A 13,464-nucleotide genomic window follows, 5' to 3' on the forward strand; every position below is an offset into this window, starting at 1 on the left:
TTCCTCCTCCTGTTTAGGTCCATATACTTCGCTTTACATCCTCACTTTAAATTTCCGCGCAAAGGGCGTATGGAGCTAGATTGACTTTCATAGTTTTATATCACTAACACTTGTCTCTTCAGCAGTTTGATGTTGTATCCAGATATGCAGTTGAGACATATAAGGGAGATTAGGATTCAAATGAATAATAGTTAAATTTTCAGCTAATTGTACACACTCAAGGTCCAACGTTGCTCTCAAAGCCTGGCCTCAAGGGTCATAATGACCCATAGACATAAAACATCGCTGCCTTGCGGATAGTCCCGTTCCCGACAAGATCCATCCATCGCATTTCCCCCTTTTACCAATCGCCGCGTACAGAGCCCTCCCTAACCTACATCCCTTCCTCCATAAATTGAAATCCAAATTTGATTAAATCTTCGACGCCCTCCTCCCCCTATACGCCAGCGCAAAAACAACCAACCCATACGTAGCCAACACGCTCAGACACATTGGTACAGGCTTTCTCGTCTTAAGGGCTCTGGGAAATGAACTTCCTGCCAGCACTGTCGAGGCAATCAGCCCCAGCTCCTCACCAAAGGGCTGTTCGCCGCGTAGACGGAAGCAGCTGAGGGCATAGAGCGCACCCACGGAGAGACCGGCAGCGATAGAGGGGATGGAGCCGGTGCGTGTGTAGCCGGCGATACCGCCGCAGGATGTCAGCAGGGAGAGGGCGGCGGCGGAGTAGGCGGAATTTTGGAAGGACTGCAGTTTTTGGGATTAGTGTTTGTGAAAGGGTGAAAAAGAGGAGTGTTATAGAAAAGCGGAGGTTTACGATGTAGGAAATATGAGTGAAGTGGGGTAGATAGGGTGGAAGCAAAGCAATGAAGTGGGTCTTTCCACACGCACCATTTGTTACAGATATGTGTTATCAGTCTATATAGACTCAAGCCAGGTTCTTACAGTAACTAGATACTCGATGCGGGTTGTCGTGATAAATTGTCCCAACTCAAAAAGCAGAACCCAAGAACTAAGTTAACTAATCCACCAAAGCTTACGTGATCTCGAGTCATGTGATATTCGACCACCCCCAATGAACTGCAACATGTTGAAATACCTGGGGATAATATATATATGTATTATTGATGATGCGCAACTTGGAGGAGGAAAACCCCATTGCGTGCTTGTATGCCACGACCAAGAGAATGATTTGATACGAAGGGCATCTCCGGCCAATTTACACCTCTTTATTCACCCGATATTCATTTTATTCATCGCAACCCGCCGCAATGTCTCCCAAACGCCGTGTTGCTTCAAACTCCGCAGCTTCGCAAGCTCAACCGGCTCCTACACCCGCAAAAACATCTCCCAGAACAGCACCTATGACTAGTCATGCTTCAAAAACCTCTTTGTCACCCAATTCATCTGCCCAAGAAATTGTCGTCGGCATCTGGCAGCGGTATCTATCACAAACGCCCAAGAGAACCCTCCAGCTCGACGCATTCATGGCATTTCTGGTTCTTGTAGGAGCCGTGCAATTTGTCTATTGCCTGCTGGCGGGGAATTATGTATGCTTCATTTTCTTCGCAATCAAACGCTTAAAAAAGGTCCAGGTTTTTGCTGACGTACGTTATATAGCCGTTCAATGCGTTTCTAGGCGGCTTCTCTGCTGCCGTTGGGCAATTTGTCCTCACGGCCAGTTTGAGGATGCAGACGAGCCACCAGGGCGGAAGGGATGGGAAGGCCACATCTACGTCGAACACTGTGTCGCCACCGACGGATGGACATCTACTGTCGAATGGAACGTCGAGCGAAAGGTTCGTGGCTCTACATGGTTTCATCGGGGGCTTCTACTTAGGAACCTCCTATTCCACCCCTTCATTTATTATCACAACAAAAATTCTGCATCCTAAAAGCACCATGCGCAACTGCAACTAACATGTCATATTGTTGTAGGGCATTTGCGGACTATGTCTTTGGCAGTTTGATATTGCATTTCTTCTGCATCAACTTTATCAACTGAGCTGGTTCTTTCCTCTCTCTCTTCACTCTATTATCATCTTGCTGCATATGTTTCAAAAGTTAACGTCACGATGTAGACAGAAAATTCTATCAAAAGATGACACCATTTCTATGTTCTTCGTTAAGTTATCGTGGTCGCCTCTTTTTAGGAAAAATTTTCCTTCTGGAAGCCATCGGAATTGCACTGGTAACAGCTGTACCAGGAATATCCCAAGGTTTTCAAAATGGACAGAACATTTTTGCTGTATCATGTCGTGCTGTGGGAGATAATAACTTTAAACAGAATAATCACCATCTATTTCATTCTTGCCAAATACTTTTGCTGCGATTGCCTGTTGGACAGCTTAGCTTCTACGGTGCTTCAACGAGTATTTCTAAAGATGTGATAGATTCGGCATATCGTGCCTCCAGATTTTTTGCATATATACAAATGCACACAGGTCTCTACATGTACCATTCTCCAAAAACCACTTTAAATACCACATAAGAGTTCTACGCCAACAATTATATCTAAATGTAGAATGCCATCCCTCAAAATCCTCGCGCCGCCCTCTTCATAACCGGCTTCTTAACCACACTTCCACCACTACCTCCTCCACCAGTAATGGGGGTCCCGGGCTTCCTTACAGCCGTCGCGCCGGCGGCAGGCCTTCTCACAAGAGTTCTCAGACCCACACTTGCAGAACCACCTTCCCTCTCCCGTTTCCTTCGCAAGGAATCTTCTTCGGCCTTTTTCTGCTCTTGTTCAGCCGCCCGTTCGCGGTCAGCAGCCATTTGCGCTTCGATCTCCATTCGTCTGTTGAATTCGTGCTCGGTCACGCGCCGCTCACGAGCTGAGTAGCCTTTTTCTTTTATGGAATAGAACACTCCGCCAAGGTCCGCGAGCCACTGGATTGGGCATTAGGTTAGAATGTGAGTCAACTGGAAAAATTTGGCATGCGGGTTCCGGGGGGCAAAATATTGTGTGAATACAATGAAATTTAAAAATATCGAAAACTTACCCGCGGATCCACAGAGGTAACTGTGGACATGTACTCTTTGCTCGTCAAAATTAACTCGTGATATACCACGTAATCGGGAAGATAACCGAGACCGTACAGCGCGCTTGTGGGATGAAGCTGTACCGTAACGCTGGTGCGGAGGTTGATATATTCCCCAATGCCCTTAACCCTTGCGGCTTGGTGGAAGTACCCAGAACATATACACTTGCGAATAACGTCCCAATCAGTCCCGCAGCTGGTCAAGCTCATTTTCTGCATCTTCATAATGTCATGCAACTGTTCGCGGATCTCCTTGGAGCGGCGCAGTGCCTTGGGATGCAGAAAATGCCTTACGCACCACGTGTCCGAGTAACCGTTCGATTTCCACTGCGTATATACATGGAGCAGTGTCAGGTGGTCCGACTCAGGGACGAAAAATTTCTCCCGCGCAGCGTCCGATTCCTCTTGTCGCTCCTTTGGCCGGTAGAATACACTTGGGACAGAGAGCATTGAGACGATCGTTAACATCTCCTCGCCGCATTCGTACTTCTCCGACGCAGTGATGAGAAGCTTCGCGAGGGACGGGTCCATGGGGAAAGCACTCATGCGGCGGCCCATTGGTGTCAAGTCTCCAAGATTATCAATGGCGCCCAACGCCCAGAGATCAAACAGTGACGTTGTAATTGTGTCCTGTGGCGGTGGGTCCATAAAGTCGAAATCGAGCAGATCTTTGACACCCAGGGATTTCAGCAGCAGTACAGTGTTGGCTAAGTTCGTCCGCTGAATTTCAGGTATAGTTTGCGGGTATAGCTCATTTTTGAAAGCAAGCTCTGTGTATAAGTGGTACGCCTTCCCAGGCCCAGTTCGTCCAGCACGACCAGCACGCTGCGAGGCGTTTGCCTGTGAGATAGGCGTGATTTGGAGGGTGTCCATACCCATTCGTGGATTATACACCTTCAATTTCGAAAATCCAGCGTCGACAACGTACATAATGCCATCAACTGTTAAGCTAGTTTCGGCAATATTTGTGGCAACAATCACTTTCCTAACTCCAGGCGCGGCTTTGTCGAATATCTTAGCTTGAAGATCTGCAGGCATCTGACTGTATATCGGTAGAATGCTAATCTTCGGTGGATCATTCAGAAGAGCCAATCTTTCCGCTATCAATTCACAAGCAACTTCAATATCTTCTTGTCCGGTCATGAAAACGAGGATATCTCCAGGTCCTTGCGAAACATGAATAGCCAAAACCTGTTTCACAGCACTGTCCACATAGTCTTCACACGGCGATCGCGAGTATTGAATGTCCACAGGGAACGTTCGCCCAGAAATGAAAAATTCTGGGGCACCGCCATAGAATTTTGAAAAACGTTCTGCGTTCATGGTGGCTGAGGTGACGATGAGTTTCAAATCCCGCCTGCGTGCAAGGACTTTCTTAATGAGGCCCATCAAAACATCCGTATTCAACGCCCGCTCGTGAGCCTCATCCATTATAATGCAGGAGTATTTGTCCAGGTCCGGTTGCACCAGGGATTCTCTCAACAACACACCATCGGTCATATCTTAAAAGGGTATTCTAGTTAGTCAACATTATTTTCAAAGTAAATGTGTTCCGGGGGTTACATAACACACATTTAATAACCGTTTCCTCACTGGTACAATCCTCAAAACGAATGGCATAGCCAACGAGACCTCCTAGCCTAACGTCCATTTCCTCACTAACCCGCTTCGCGACGCTCATTGCAGCAACACGACGTGGCTGGGTACAGCCGATTAATCCAATTTTCGCATATCCATCCTCATAGAGGAATTGGGTTAACTGAGTAGTTTTTCCGGAACCCGTTTGCCCAACAACGATAACGACTTGGTTATCTCGAATAACCCTCAAAAGTTCCTCCCGGACCGCAAACGCAGGCAGAAACTCCCTCTGCTCCTTCAGCGTCTTGCTCTTACTAAACGCACTAGCCCCCTCACTCTTCTTCATATGTTCCGCAAATTTACTTCCACCTTTATTCTGGCCTTCCTCCTCGCCCGGGATCGGTGCCGCACTATCCCCCTCATCCTCCTTAATGCCCATGAGATTCCCCAACGCCGTGCCCGCCATATTAGTAGCATCCTGCGCTTGCTTCTGCCGTTCCTTCTGCACTCTCTTCTCTCGCACAACCTTACTCCCCTTCCGACTGAACACAGCCATATCACTCTGCGGATCCCGCACGGCAGGAACGGGATCAAGTTGCTTAGTGAAAACCGTCCTTCCATCCAGAAACGGCGGCCGCAAATCATGCACGAGCAAATGTACGCGAGTTGAGTCCTCATCGTCGTCGAAATCAGCATCATAATCCCTCCTCTGCGCCACGCCAGAGGTCAGCATGCGATTCGTTTCCCAGGCATCGACATCCTTCTGTTTCTGCACAGCGCGCGCGCTGATGCGCTTGCTGTTCTTCTTCTCGGATAACGCTACTTCGTGCTGTTGATCTGCCCATGAAGAGTCCGCTCCGCCGAACGGGTTATGCGTCTCGTCACCGAAGGTGTGTCCCAAGTCATCGCCTGCGTACCAGTCTCGATCTAGAGCGAGGGAGTCTTCGATGTCGACAAGCGGTTCTAGGCCTTGGAATGACTCCTGGTGAGGGGTTGAGAATCCATTTCGAATGCTACGGGAAGTGGAGGAGCGACTGGTATTTGTGTGCTTGTCATCTAAGTTGTTACCTTGAAGTCGACTTCGGGGGACATAGATATGCTTGGATGAGGAGCCCAGGTGAGATGGAGCTGCGGCGAAGCGGTCCGTGTCAAGTTTCAGGCGCTTTGGACTATCTTCTCGGGCCATTTTTGTTCAATATATGCTATATGTTTTAGTTGGAAAGAGATTCAAGTCATTATACAATGACTGGATCTGTTGGTTGAAGCTGAAAGCTTCGAGTAGGGTTGATAACAAGAAGTTTGACATGTTTGACATGTTTGCTTTGTTTGCCACCGCTCTCGGACCGAAAGTTTTGCCGAAGTCAACAAGACGCAAGCAACTCTACAATAGATGGGATACAACACTCTCATTTGGTTAATCTTGCAATATTAATGCAGAATACATATACAATGGGAAACAATCCAATAGCAGATGACTGCGCCAGAAAATTGAAGAGAGAGCAAAATTCCGATTGGCAAATGAATTATTAGATTGTATATAGAGAAAAGTATATCAACGGCAAGAATGGGAAAAAGGGAAAACGTGGAGGAAAACACAGCCACGACAAGCATCCAAAACCCATTAAAAGAAAAACGAGGAAAGACAGAGGAGCAAGGGGGATATATGAAAATAAAAATGAAAAAATAAAAAAAAAACCCCATGAAAAAAAGAAAACCATATGAGAAAAGGTAGAAAGAAGAAGCAAAATAAAAAGCAATGTGATCTGAGCTCCCAACCTTCACCAGGCCAAGCTCCTCAAACCAGCTGGTTTCACACAGTCCTCAGTCTCAACAATACCCGGCGGCATAGGAACGCTTGAGCCCGTATCCTCCAATCCTCTGTGACATTTCTTTTTCTGCACTTTCTTCTGTTGCCATTCAACTCAAGGATGAATCGCTTCATCTCAGAGCACCACTATCCTGTATCAACGGGTTTCTTTCTTCAGCAGCGTGAACCCACTTCCCCCAAATACATATCTCAGAAAATTGTACATTGTAACCGACAAATTAGGCTGTAGCAAAAGGAAAAGGAGACAAATGAGACATTAAGAATAGTTGGAGAATCCAGGATATATAAAACTGTCCATCACCAGCATATATGATCGGTTCAAGTCACTCTTACAATCTGTCCGCTCCCTCTTCTTACCTCTCGACCCCTTAATTTTCGCCTGGCCTTTCTCCTCGCAATCCTCGATCTCAATAGCACTTCGTTCGGTCTTGCTCTAGGCACAGGGAGCCGCAGACAGCTACAATTATGCATTGTAGTCAGTTGCAAGCATACTGCGGACCCTGGAAGCGTCTTTGCGAGAGCTAGTAGGTCTCGCCACCGACACCATTGTGTGAAGGGCCCACCATGGTGGAATAGCCGTATGTAGCGCTGCTCTGCTCGTTCGGGTCGAGGTTCGGGCTCAATATGTTGTTGGACCCCTCGGAAGGGACTGAGAAGCCGGAAGACCCCGTTGCGCCTGCATTCCCAGTCCCACCGGGGGCACCGCTGGCTGCACCTCCGACTGGTCCGCCGGAGCCGTACCCGCTGCTCGGTGGCCGGTTCTGGTTCTCCCCCCTTGAGGATTGGGTCTCAAACCAATCAATTCAATTGTTCAGATATTATGTCCTCCCAAGTTGAGGAAAGAAAAATAAACTAGGAAATATATATTGGAAATTGGGAGGAGGGTTAGATAGCTAGGTATCAGCCTATACTCACTTCGCGATATTTTGAAAGATAGATCTTTAGAGCTTCGGAGTAGTTTTCGAATCCGAGTGAGGTCATAGCAAAGAGGATATCTTCCCCATTGACGGTCTTCCTTTTTTCTTGTTGACATTTCTCGGAAGCTGGTAGGTTTTTAAAGGTGTTAGATTTAAATTTCCAGTATCATAACAGTCCACCATGGAGAAGACGCTTTCAGATAACACACCTTCGCTGGTGATAAACGAGATGAACTCGCTCACGCATTCTTGCATGCACTCTTTCGCCTCTTTCGCGATTTTCGCATTTTCCGGGAGGGCGGATTTCATTATTCGAGCAACTAGAGAGTAATTGCGGATGTTAGCATCAAATACTTGGTCATCAGAATGCGTCGCGATGTGTAGCATTTCGGCTGATAAGGTGAGGTGTGAGAGCAATCGGAAGGGGCAGAACGCTAGGCAAAGAGCCGCAGCCAAACAGAGTACGGCGCAGGGCTAGCTAGAAAAAGGCGAATGAAGTGCAAGTCCGGATGCATGTTTAAATCATAAGGCTCCTGCTTGGATGTTTGAGAGAGGAGGATCGGATAGCAAACAACCAACGAGAGGCCATCGGGGGAGAGCAAATAATAACACCACGGAAAAAGAGTGCACAAATCAAAATCAGTCAAAACGGCAAACATGCAAGAACGCGCTTAACGAACCATTTGCAATTGGAAGCCATCGATCCTGCTCTTTCACCTCAAATTCTCCCTGGCCTTGCGCTTGTGTATCTTGGTGTTCCCGTTCCATATGCTCCGCGTCGTCGCCTGACTGAGTTCCTGGGTCCACCTCTGGTTCCTTTGAAGGAGAGGCCGACGACATGATTTTTACGTCTTTTGGGTACGCGCCCCGGATAGCAACTTTGACACGGACGGTTGAACACGTCACTCCCTTTTGGATCCTTGGGATCTGCCGGTCCTATGCAGCCCTGCGTCAACGTACGTCAGACTGGGCAGCTATTCGCTTCACAACAGCCCTGGGCGGAAAACTTAAAGAAACATGGATGTGGAGGGGGGGGGGGGGAGGGTGAAGGCATTCGAGTGGCTACGCCTTTTTCTCGTCCTTTTTTATTTTATCTTGCCGGGGACCTACTGGGTTGATGCTCTTTGGCTAGCCCTCTATTTGCATGTACCGGGACGGCTATATTTCTCTCAAACGCGCTGTGGACGCGCACTGAACAGCAACCCTTTCTTTATGGGCTAGTGATTCAATCGGGTTATGGCCTGGGGGCGAACGATAACATCTAAAACTAAACGGGTTGGGCGGTGACGGGTGGAGGAATGCGGGTCAATTGACTAGGATAAGGGCACTGGTGCTTTGGGGTTGGGCCGATGGTATGGATATCGGCTGCAGCAGCGGAGTTACGCGTTGTGCGACGGTTTGTTGTGGTGCTTCTAATTTATAAACGAGCTGGTTATAAAAGTGTCAAAAGTGCTTCAATAAGACGAAAGACTGCTCGAGGGTTATACAGCTTCTGGTAGGGTGGTGTGGCAACATCAATTGGCCGATTCAACGGATGGGCTTCTTTGTTCAATGCGAACAGGTTTATTCCCAGACAGTAAATGATAGGCAGTGATAGCGTCACTCGCGCGTGTCTCTTCTCTGTTCCTTTTATTTGCTTTTTTTCCGTTTTTGCTTGCTCTATCTCTTCTACTCTCTCTCTCTCTCTCTGCCGCTGTATCCGCCTGTCTGTCTGTCTAGCTTGCGGTGAGACGCGCACCCGCTGCCCTTCAAACGGTGGATAACCTTGGAGCTGGTAAAATCTGGGGAGGTCTTACCTGTAAAGCACACAAAGACAAGCCCAAAGAGATTCGATGGCGAGAAGATGTGGCTGTGGCTGTGACTGTGACTTGATGGTGATGCAGCCGTGAAGGAAATGAATCGTTGGATGTTCAAAGGTGCATTTATTTTGGCTGCAGCAGGAGCAAGAGAAGGCGCATGGGTAACGCCATTTCAATACGGTAACTCTGGCTGGCTGCCAGAACCCGATAATTACGTTGGGTTTTGTAACATGAATACATGTAAGCGCAGAAAAAGCAAACGCGGCGCTTATTTTTATTATTTTACTTGTGGACAAATCAATGCGGTTGTTGTGGGTGTTGATGGGAGCGCATTTATCCGCTCAAAGTTCCTACGCAGCTCTGCATGGAAGCTTTGCGATCCCCAGATGCAGCAAATGACCGATAATTCGCTGTTGTGTTTGGTTTGCGGAGCTGCCGCCTCTCCTCGAATCATCGTGGGTCTACAGTAGACTACATGGGATAGGGCATGTCATCAAACACAGCAATTGGATGAGATTTGCTGGTAAAGGTTCCCGTCGAGCCAGTCAAAACACACCAATCCTCGTCAGTTCCATTAAACCCATCTGTTAGCTGAGGCAATTCTAGTTTCCAAGAGTCGAAATGATTCTTGAAACCCCATGAAAACATCGTCATCGCTGGTGTTTCGGTTGCATTTCTCTAAAACAACGCATGAGAAAGTTCGTCGCCGAAACCAAACTCAGCCTTTTCAGCTGAGCAGTCCCTAAAAGACTAGTAATAAGATGCAGTTATTTCACCAGGGCTACCTTTGGAACTTCCCGGTGCCCATAAGTGGCCCCGTTTTTCATCATCAATAATTGATTAACTAGAACAAGCTCTTGCTGGGGTCACTACTGGGACGTGCCCAACCTACTCACTCCTGCAAGGTGAAATCACTTGGATACTTCCAAGTTCTGGTACAATCATCGAATGCATGGTGAATCCTCAACTGGCCTTGCATTGGCGTGGCTTTCACCACCTTTTCCCTAAATAACTTCCGTTCAAATCCCTGCCCCCGCTCCCCAAAAAGAAGAATTCCAAAAAAATAAAAAATAAAAAAATAAAAAATAAACATTAAAACCTCTCCCCGCGCTTCCACTCATGCCGCAACGCACTTGGAATATCAAATAAACAATTGGGACAAACGCCCCCTCCCTCCCAATCTCAGAACTCCCGACTTTAACGGCACAGGAATAAAAAGCAGCTAATGACAGGGAAAACTTCTCAGCAGGCCGCAGGAGGTGGTCGGATGCCCTGCCAAGATGCCAGCCAATTCATGAGCTCTTGACATATTATCCATGCTGATGGATTATCCTGTCCAGTGCGTGGGCAGTAAACCTCACGCACCCATCGGTACCCAACGAGAGGCTGAGAAAACTGCAAAGGCTCACCAACGCATGCATGATTATTGGGCACCTTATTTTGGGGGGCTAGAATAAATCACCTTAAGTCGGAAATTCCTTGGCTGCGGGGAATGTGAGTGGGTAAACGATGCCAACACAGAGAGAGATGGACGAACTATGGAAGCGTCCTGTCCTTCTTTTGTACGCATATTGTTGTACAGAAAACACATTGACTCTAGATGATAAACTATCTTGGCAGTTGACACGAAATGCATTCTGCAAACGGACAGTTGTGTGCAGAAGTCGCTAAACGTCAAAAATCCTTCCTCTGACTTGTTCACCGACTTTGATAGACGTATTTTTCCCTCGTGACCATTCCAGCACTCTCAATACGTTGTAAATTAGCCATACGCCAGTAGCGCTCTATAATAGGAGAACAGTTCCTGCATGAAGACACAACGTACTCCGTAAATAAATCTATATCATTACCCAATTACCTCGTCGATATGTATATATAGTTACTCCATGCTAATTGACCTCTTTCACCATTCCTCCCCATTCCCACCAGGCTTTTCCATTTTCAAACAACATGGTTAAAACAGAATCGTAAGTTAGGCGCGCGTGCATGCCCTAGTTTCCCAAGAGAATTGGATGCTGGGCCGACACCTGCTCCTTGAGAATTTTAACAGTAAAAGGCGTAAAAGATGAGAAATAAGAAGGAGGATTGATGTGTGTGGGAAAAAAAGGTGTGAACTATTAAAACGAAACAATCTCAATAGTAGACCTTCATCTGAATTGCTAATACTCTCCTGTATGTACTGTACTATAGACAGCTAATAATGCTGGAATTACAACTAAAATATTTTCAAGAAGAGAAATATACGTATACATATGATTTAATTAAATTTTATAACTTAACAATGACAGACCACACCCACCTACACAGAAATGTGCAGACCACGGCACAGGGGACAACAGTGCAAGCCAGCACCCCGAACCGATGGAATGAGTAATTCCTATAAAATTTGTAGGCACAACTCAGCAAAACGGCGTATCCCTTCATCCCCTCTCCCAAGGGAGTCAGGATATGTGCAATACCAGCATAACTGAAGCTCAGCGATGATGATATCCCGTTGTTGTCCATCCCGCCGCAAAGCTGAGTTGGGCCAGTTTTCGCCTCACTGTGATAGGTACGAATAGGGCGTCCCGCCGCAAAATCCTAACTGGGGGCATCCAATGCTGATGCTGATGCTGATGCTGATGCTGCTGTTTCTGCTGTTTCTGTCTCTGCTTCAGCCGACAATAATGCCGTGGATGATCCATATTGGTGGTGATGCTAGAGGGATTGAATAACCTGTAACTCAGAAACGGCCATGAATAGTGTAATCTCCCTTCTCGAAAGCCTCCCCCCGCGCAATCCCTAACCCCATAGAACGTGGAGTCCCACGCCCTCCCTTTACCTTCCTCCCCTCCCAATAAAAGGGATACACCAGCAAAGCCCACGCCCCTATTCCCGCACGACCTGAATGTTATTCTTCTTCTGCAAAGCCCACAAACAGAGCACGAGTCAGACTTCATTCATTCCAAGGTTCTCTTCGCTCCGCACACCCATCATGACCCCCAACCACCACCACCACCACCAACACCAAACAGTTCAACACTAACCTTCCAACTATCCATCTCATCCTGCTTAGCCTTATACTGCTTCAGCAACTCATCCAGCACCTGCTTCAGTCCGTCCGAATTCGTCTTGAGAGATGGTATTACATCCCTAACCGTGCGCTCGACGAGCACGCCATTGATCAGGCGGAAGCATTTGCGATCGCCGGGTAGAGGTTGGAGGCTGTCAATGACGAGTCTGGAGGGGGGAAATATAGATATTCGTGTGAGAAATTTAGGTCCTATGATGGTTCTTGCGGTTGGTGTGGGGGGTTGAGAGGGGATTGAGAGGAGAGTTGGGGTTGGGGTTGGGGTTGGGAAGATTGGTGGGATGTGAGGAAGAAGGCAATGGGGCTGAATAAAGGGGGGGGGAGTGGGGGGGAACGGTGACAAGAAGGGGAGGGAAACCGACTTGTGCTCTTCTGTTTCCTGTTCGATATCACCGATCTTCTGCGCGAGTTGTTGAAGGGTGGTTTTGAAGTTTTGATATTGGGCTTGTAGCTCTGCGTGATATGTGGCTGGTTAGTTGAAGATTGCACGGATATTCTCTTTTCTGTCTCGAGAAATCAGGAGTCAAATGGATGAAGATATAGAAGAAATCGCCTTTATTTACCTTGCTGCCTCTTCGGGTTTATTTGTGTCGCCATGGCTAGAGGTGGAGAGAGGTTGTTGATTAGTTGCAGGATCCATATGTTTTTTTTTTTTTTTTTTTTTTTTTTTTTGTTGTTGCAAGGTTGCTGTTTGAAGCGAGCGCTCAACCTTAAAATCGGGGTGATTGATGTCGGCGAACTATGATTCAGCATTTGGGAGCCACGTCTCCTGAGAAATATTCGACCACCATAAATATTTAATTTACATATTGCATATCGCATATGATTTGGTCCAGCAAACAAGGCAGTTCAATGAAGCAATTTCTTTGCAATCTCCAGCGTAAATAGCATTATCACTAATATAGAGCCTGCCCCAAGTCCTGAGCCGACGTTCGACTCGGAAAAAAAATACCCAAGTCTCTCAACTCCATCAACTCCAAGAACCGCATGTCGCGATCGAAATCGGGGTTGAATAGTCAAATAGATATACAAATATATACATCTGGCAAATAATAATATGTCTATAATGAAAAAAAAAAAAAAAAAAAAAAAGAAAGGCTCGTCCCGAAATCAAAGCCCTGCTTAGAAAATATGTAAATATTCTTTATCCTCTAGTTATCGCACTCCTCGCAGTTGATATCCGTCATTGGCGAGGTGCTAGACCTCCCAACTGTCTTCTGCAAGCGGGAAC

General features: G+C 47.1%; 7 protein-coding genes across 7 annotated transcripts; 1 reads left to right on the plus strand and 6 right to left on the minus strand.

Moving 5' to 3' along the window:
- Window positions 1-411: 411 nt before the first annotated feature.
- PADG_07638 (uncharacterized protein) lies at window positions 412-1,052 on the minus strand (the record flags this gene model as incomplete). Its single annotated transcript, XM_010764687.1, has 2 exons — window positions 412-744; window positions 1,038-1,052. 2 exons carry the CDS (start codon window positions 1,050-1,052, stop codon window positions 412-414), a joined length of 348 nt encoding a protein of 115 aa, XP_010762989.1.
- A 216-nt stretch (window positions 1,053-1,268) lies between these two features.
- Window positions 1,269-2,002, plus strand: PADG_07639 (dolichyl-diphosphooligosaccharide-protein glycotransferase; the record flags this gene model as incomplete). The annotated part of the gene is made up of 3 exons (XM_010764784.1): window positions 1,269-1,547; window positions 1,618-1,796; window positions 1,936-2,002. The coding sequence occupies 3 exons, from the start codon at window positions 1,269-1,271 to the stop codon at window positions 2,000-2,002; spliced, it is 525 nt and encodes a 174-aa protein (XP_010763086.1).
- Window positions 2,003-2,532: 530 nt separating this feature from the next.
- PADG_07640 (uncharacterized protein) lies at window positions 2,533-5,805 on the minus strand (the record flags this gene model as incomplete). The annotated part of the gene is made up of 3 exons (XM_010764688.1): window positions 2,533-2,889; window positions 3,003-4,543; window positions 4,614-5,805. 3 exons carry the CDS (start codon window positions 5,803-5,805, stop codon window positions 2,533-2,535), a joined length of 3,090 nt encoding a protein of 1,029 aa, XP_010762990.1.
- Window positions 5,806-6,968: 1,163 nt separating this feature from the next.
- Window positions 6,969-7,751, minus strand: PADG_12326 (uncharacterized protein; the record flags this gene model as incomplete). The annotated part of the gene is made up of 3 exons (XM_010764866.1): window positions 6,969-7,235; window positions 7,363-7,490; window positions 7,574-7,751. 3 exons carry the CDS (start codon window positions 7,749-7,751, stop codon window positions 6,969-6,971), a joined length of 573 nt encoding a protein of 190 aa, XP_010763168.1.
- Window positions 7,752-8,003: 252 nt separating this feature from the next.
- PADG_12327 (uncharacterized protein) lies at window positions 8,004-8,204 on the minus strand (the record flags this gene model as incomplete). The annotated part of the gene is made up of 1 exon (XM_010764867.1): window positions 8,004-8,204. The coding sequence occupies one exon, from the start codon at window positions 8,202-8,204 to the stop codon at window positions 8,004-8,006; it is 201 nt and encodes a 66-aa protein (XP_010763169.1).
- Window positions 8,205-11,637: 3,433 nt separating this feature from the next.
- Window positions 11,638-11,847, minus strand: PADG_12328 (uncharacterized protein; the record flags this gene model as incomplete). Its single annotated transcript, XM_010764868.1, has 1 exon — window positions 11,638-11,847. One exon carries the CDS (start codon window positions 11,845-11,847, stop codon window positions 11,638-11,640), a length of 210 nt encoding a protein of 69 aa, XP_010763170.1.
- Window positions 11,848-12,135: 288 nt separating this feature from the next.
- On the minus strand, window positions 12,136-12,830 carry PADG_12329 (uncharacterized protein; the record flags this gene model as incomplete). Its single annotated transcript, XM_010764869.1, has 3 exons — window positions 12,136-12,382; window positions 12,596-12,686; window positions 12,797-12,830. The coding sequence occupies 3 exons, from the start codon at window positions 12,828-12,830 to the stop codon at window positions 12,136-12,138; spliced, it is 372 nt and encodes a 123-aa protein (XP_010763171.1).
- Between the last annotated feature and the right edge of the window lie 634 nt (window positions 12,831-13,464).

The sequence above is a fragment of the Paracoccidioides brasiliensis genome, assembly GCF_000150735.1.
Source record: "Paracoccidioides brasiliensis Pb18 unplaced genomic scaffold supercont2.12, whole genome shotgun sequence".
NCBI classification, from domain to species: Eukaryota; Fungi; Ascomycota; class Eurotiomycetes; order Onygenales; family Ajellomycetaceae; genus Paracoccidioides; species Paracoccidioides brasiliensis.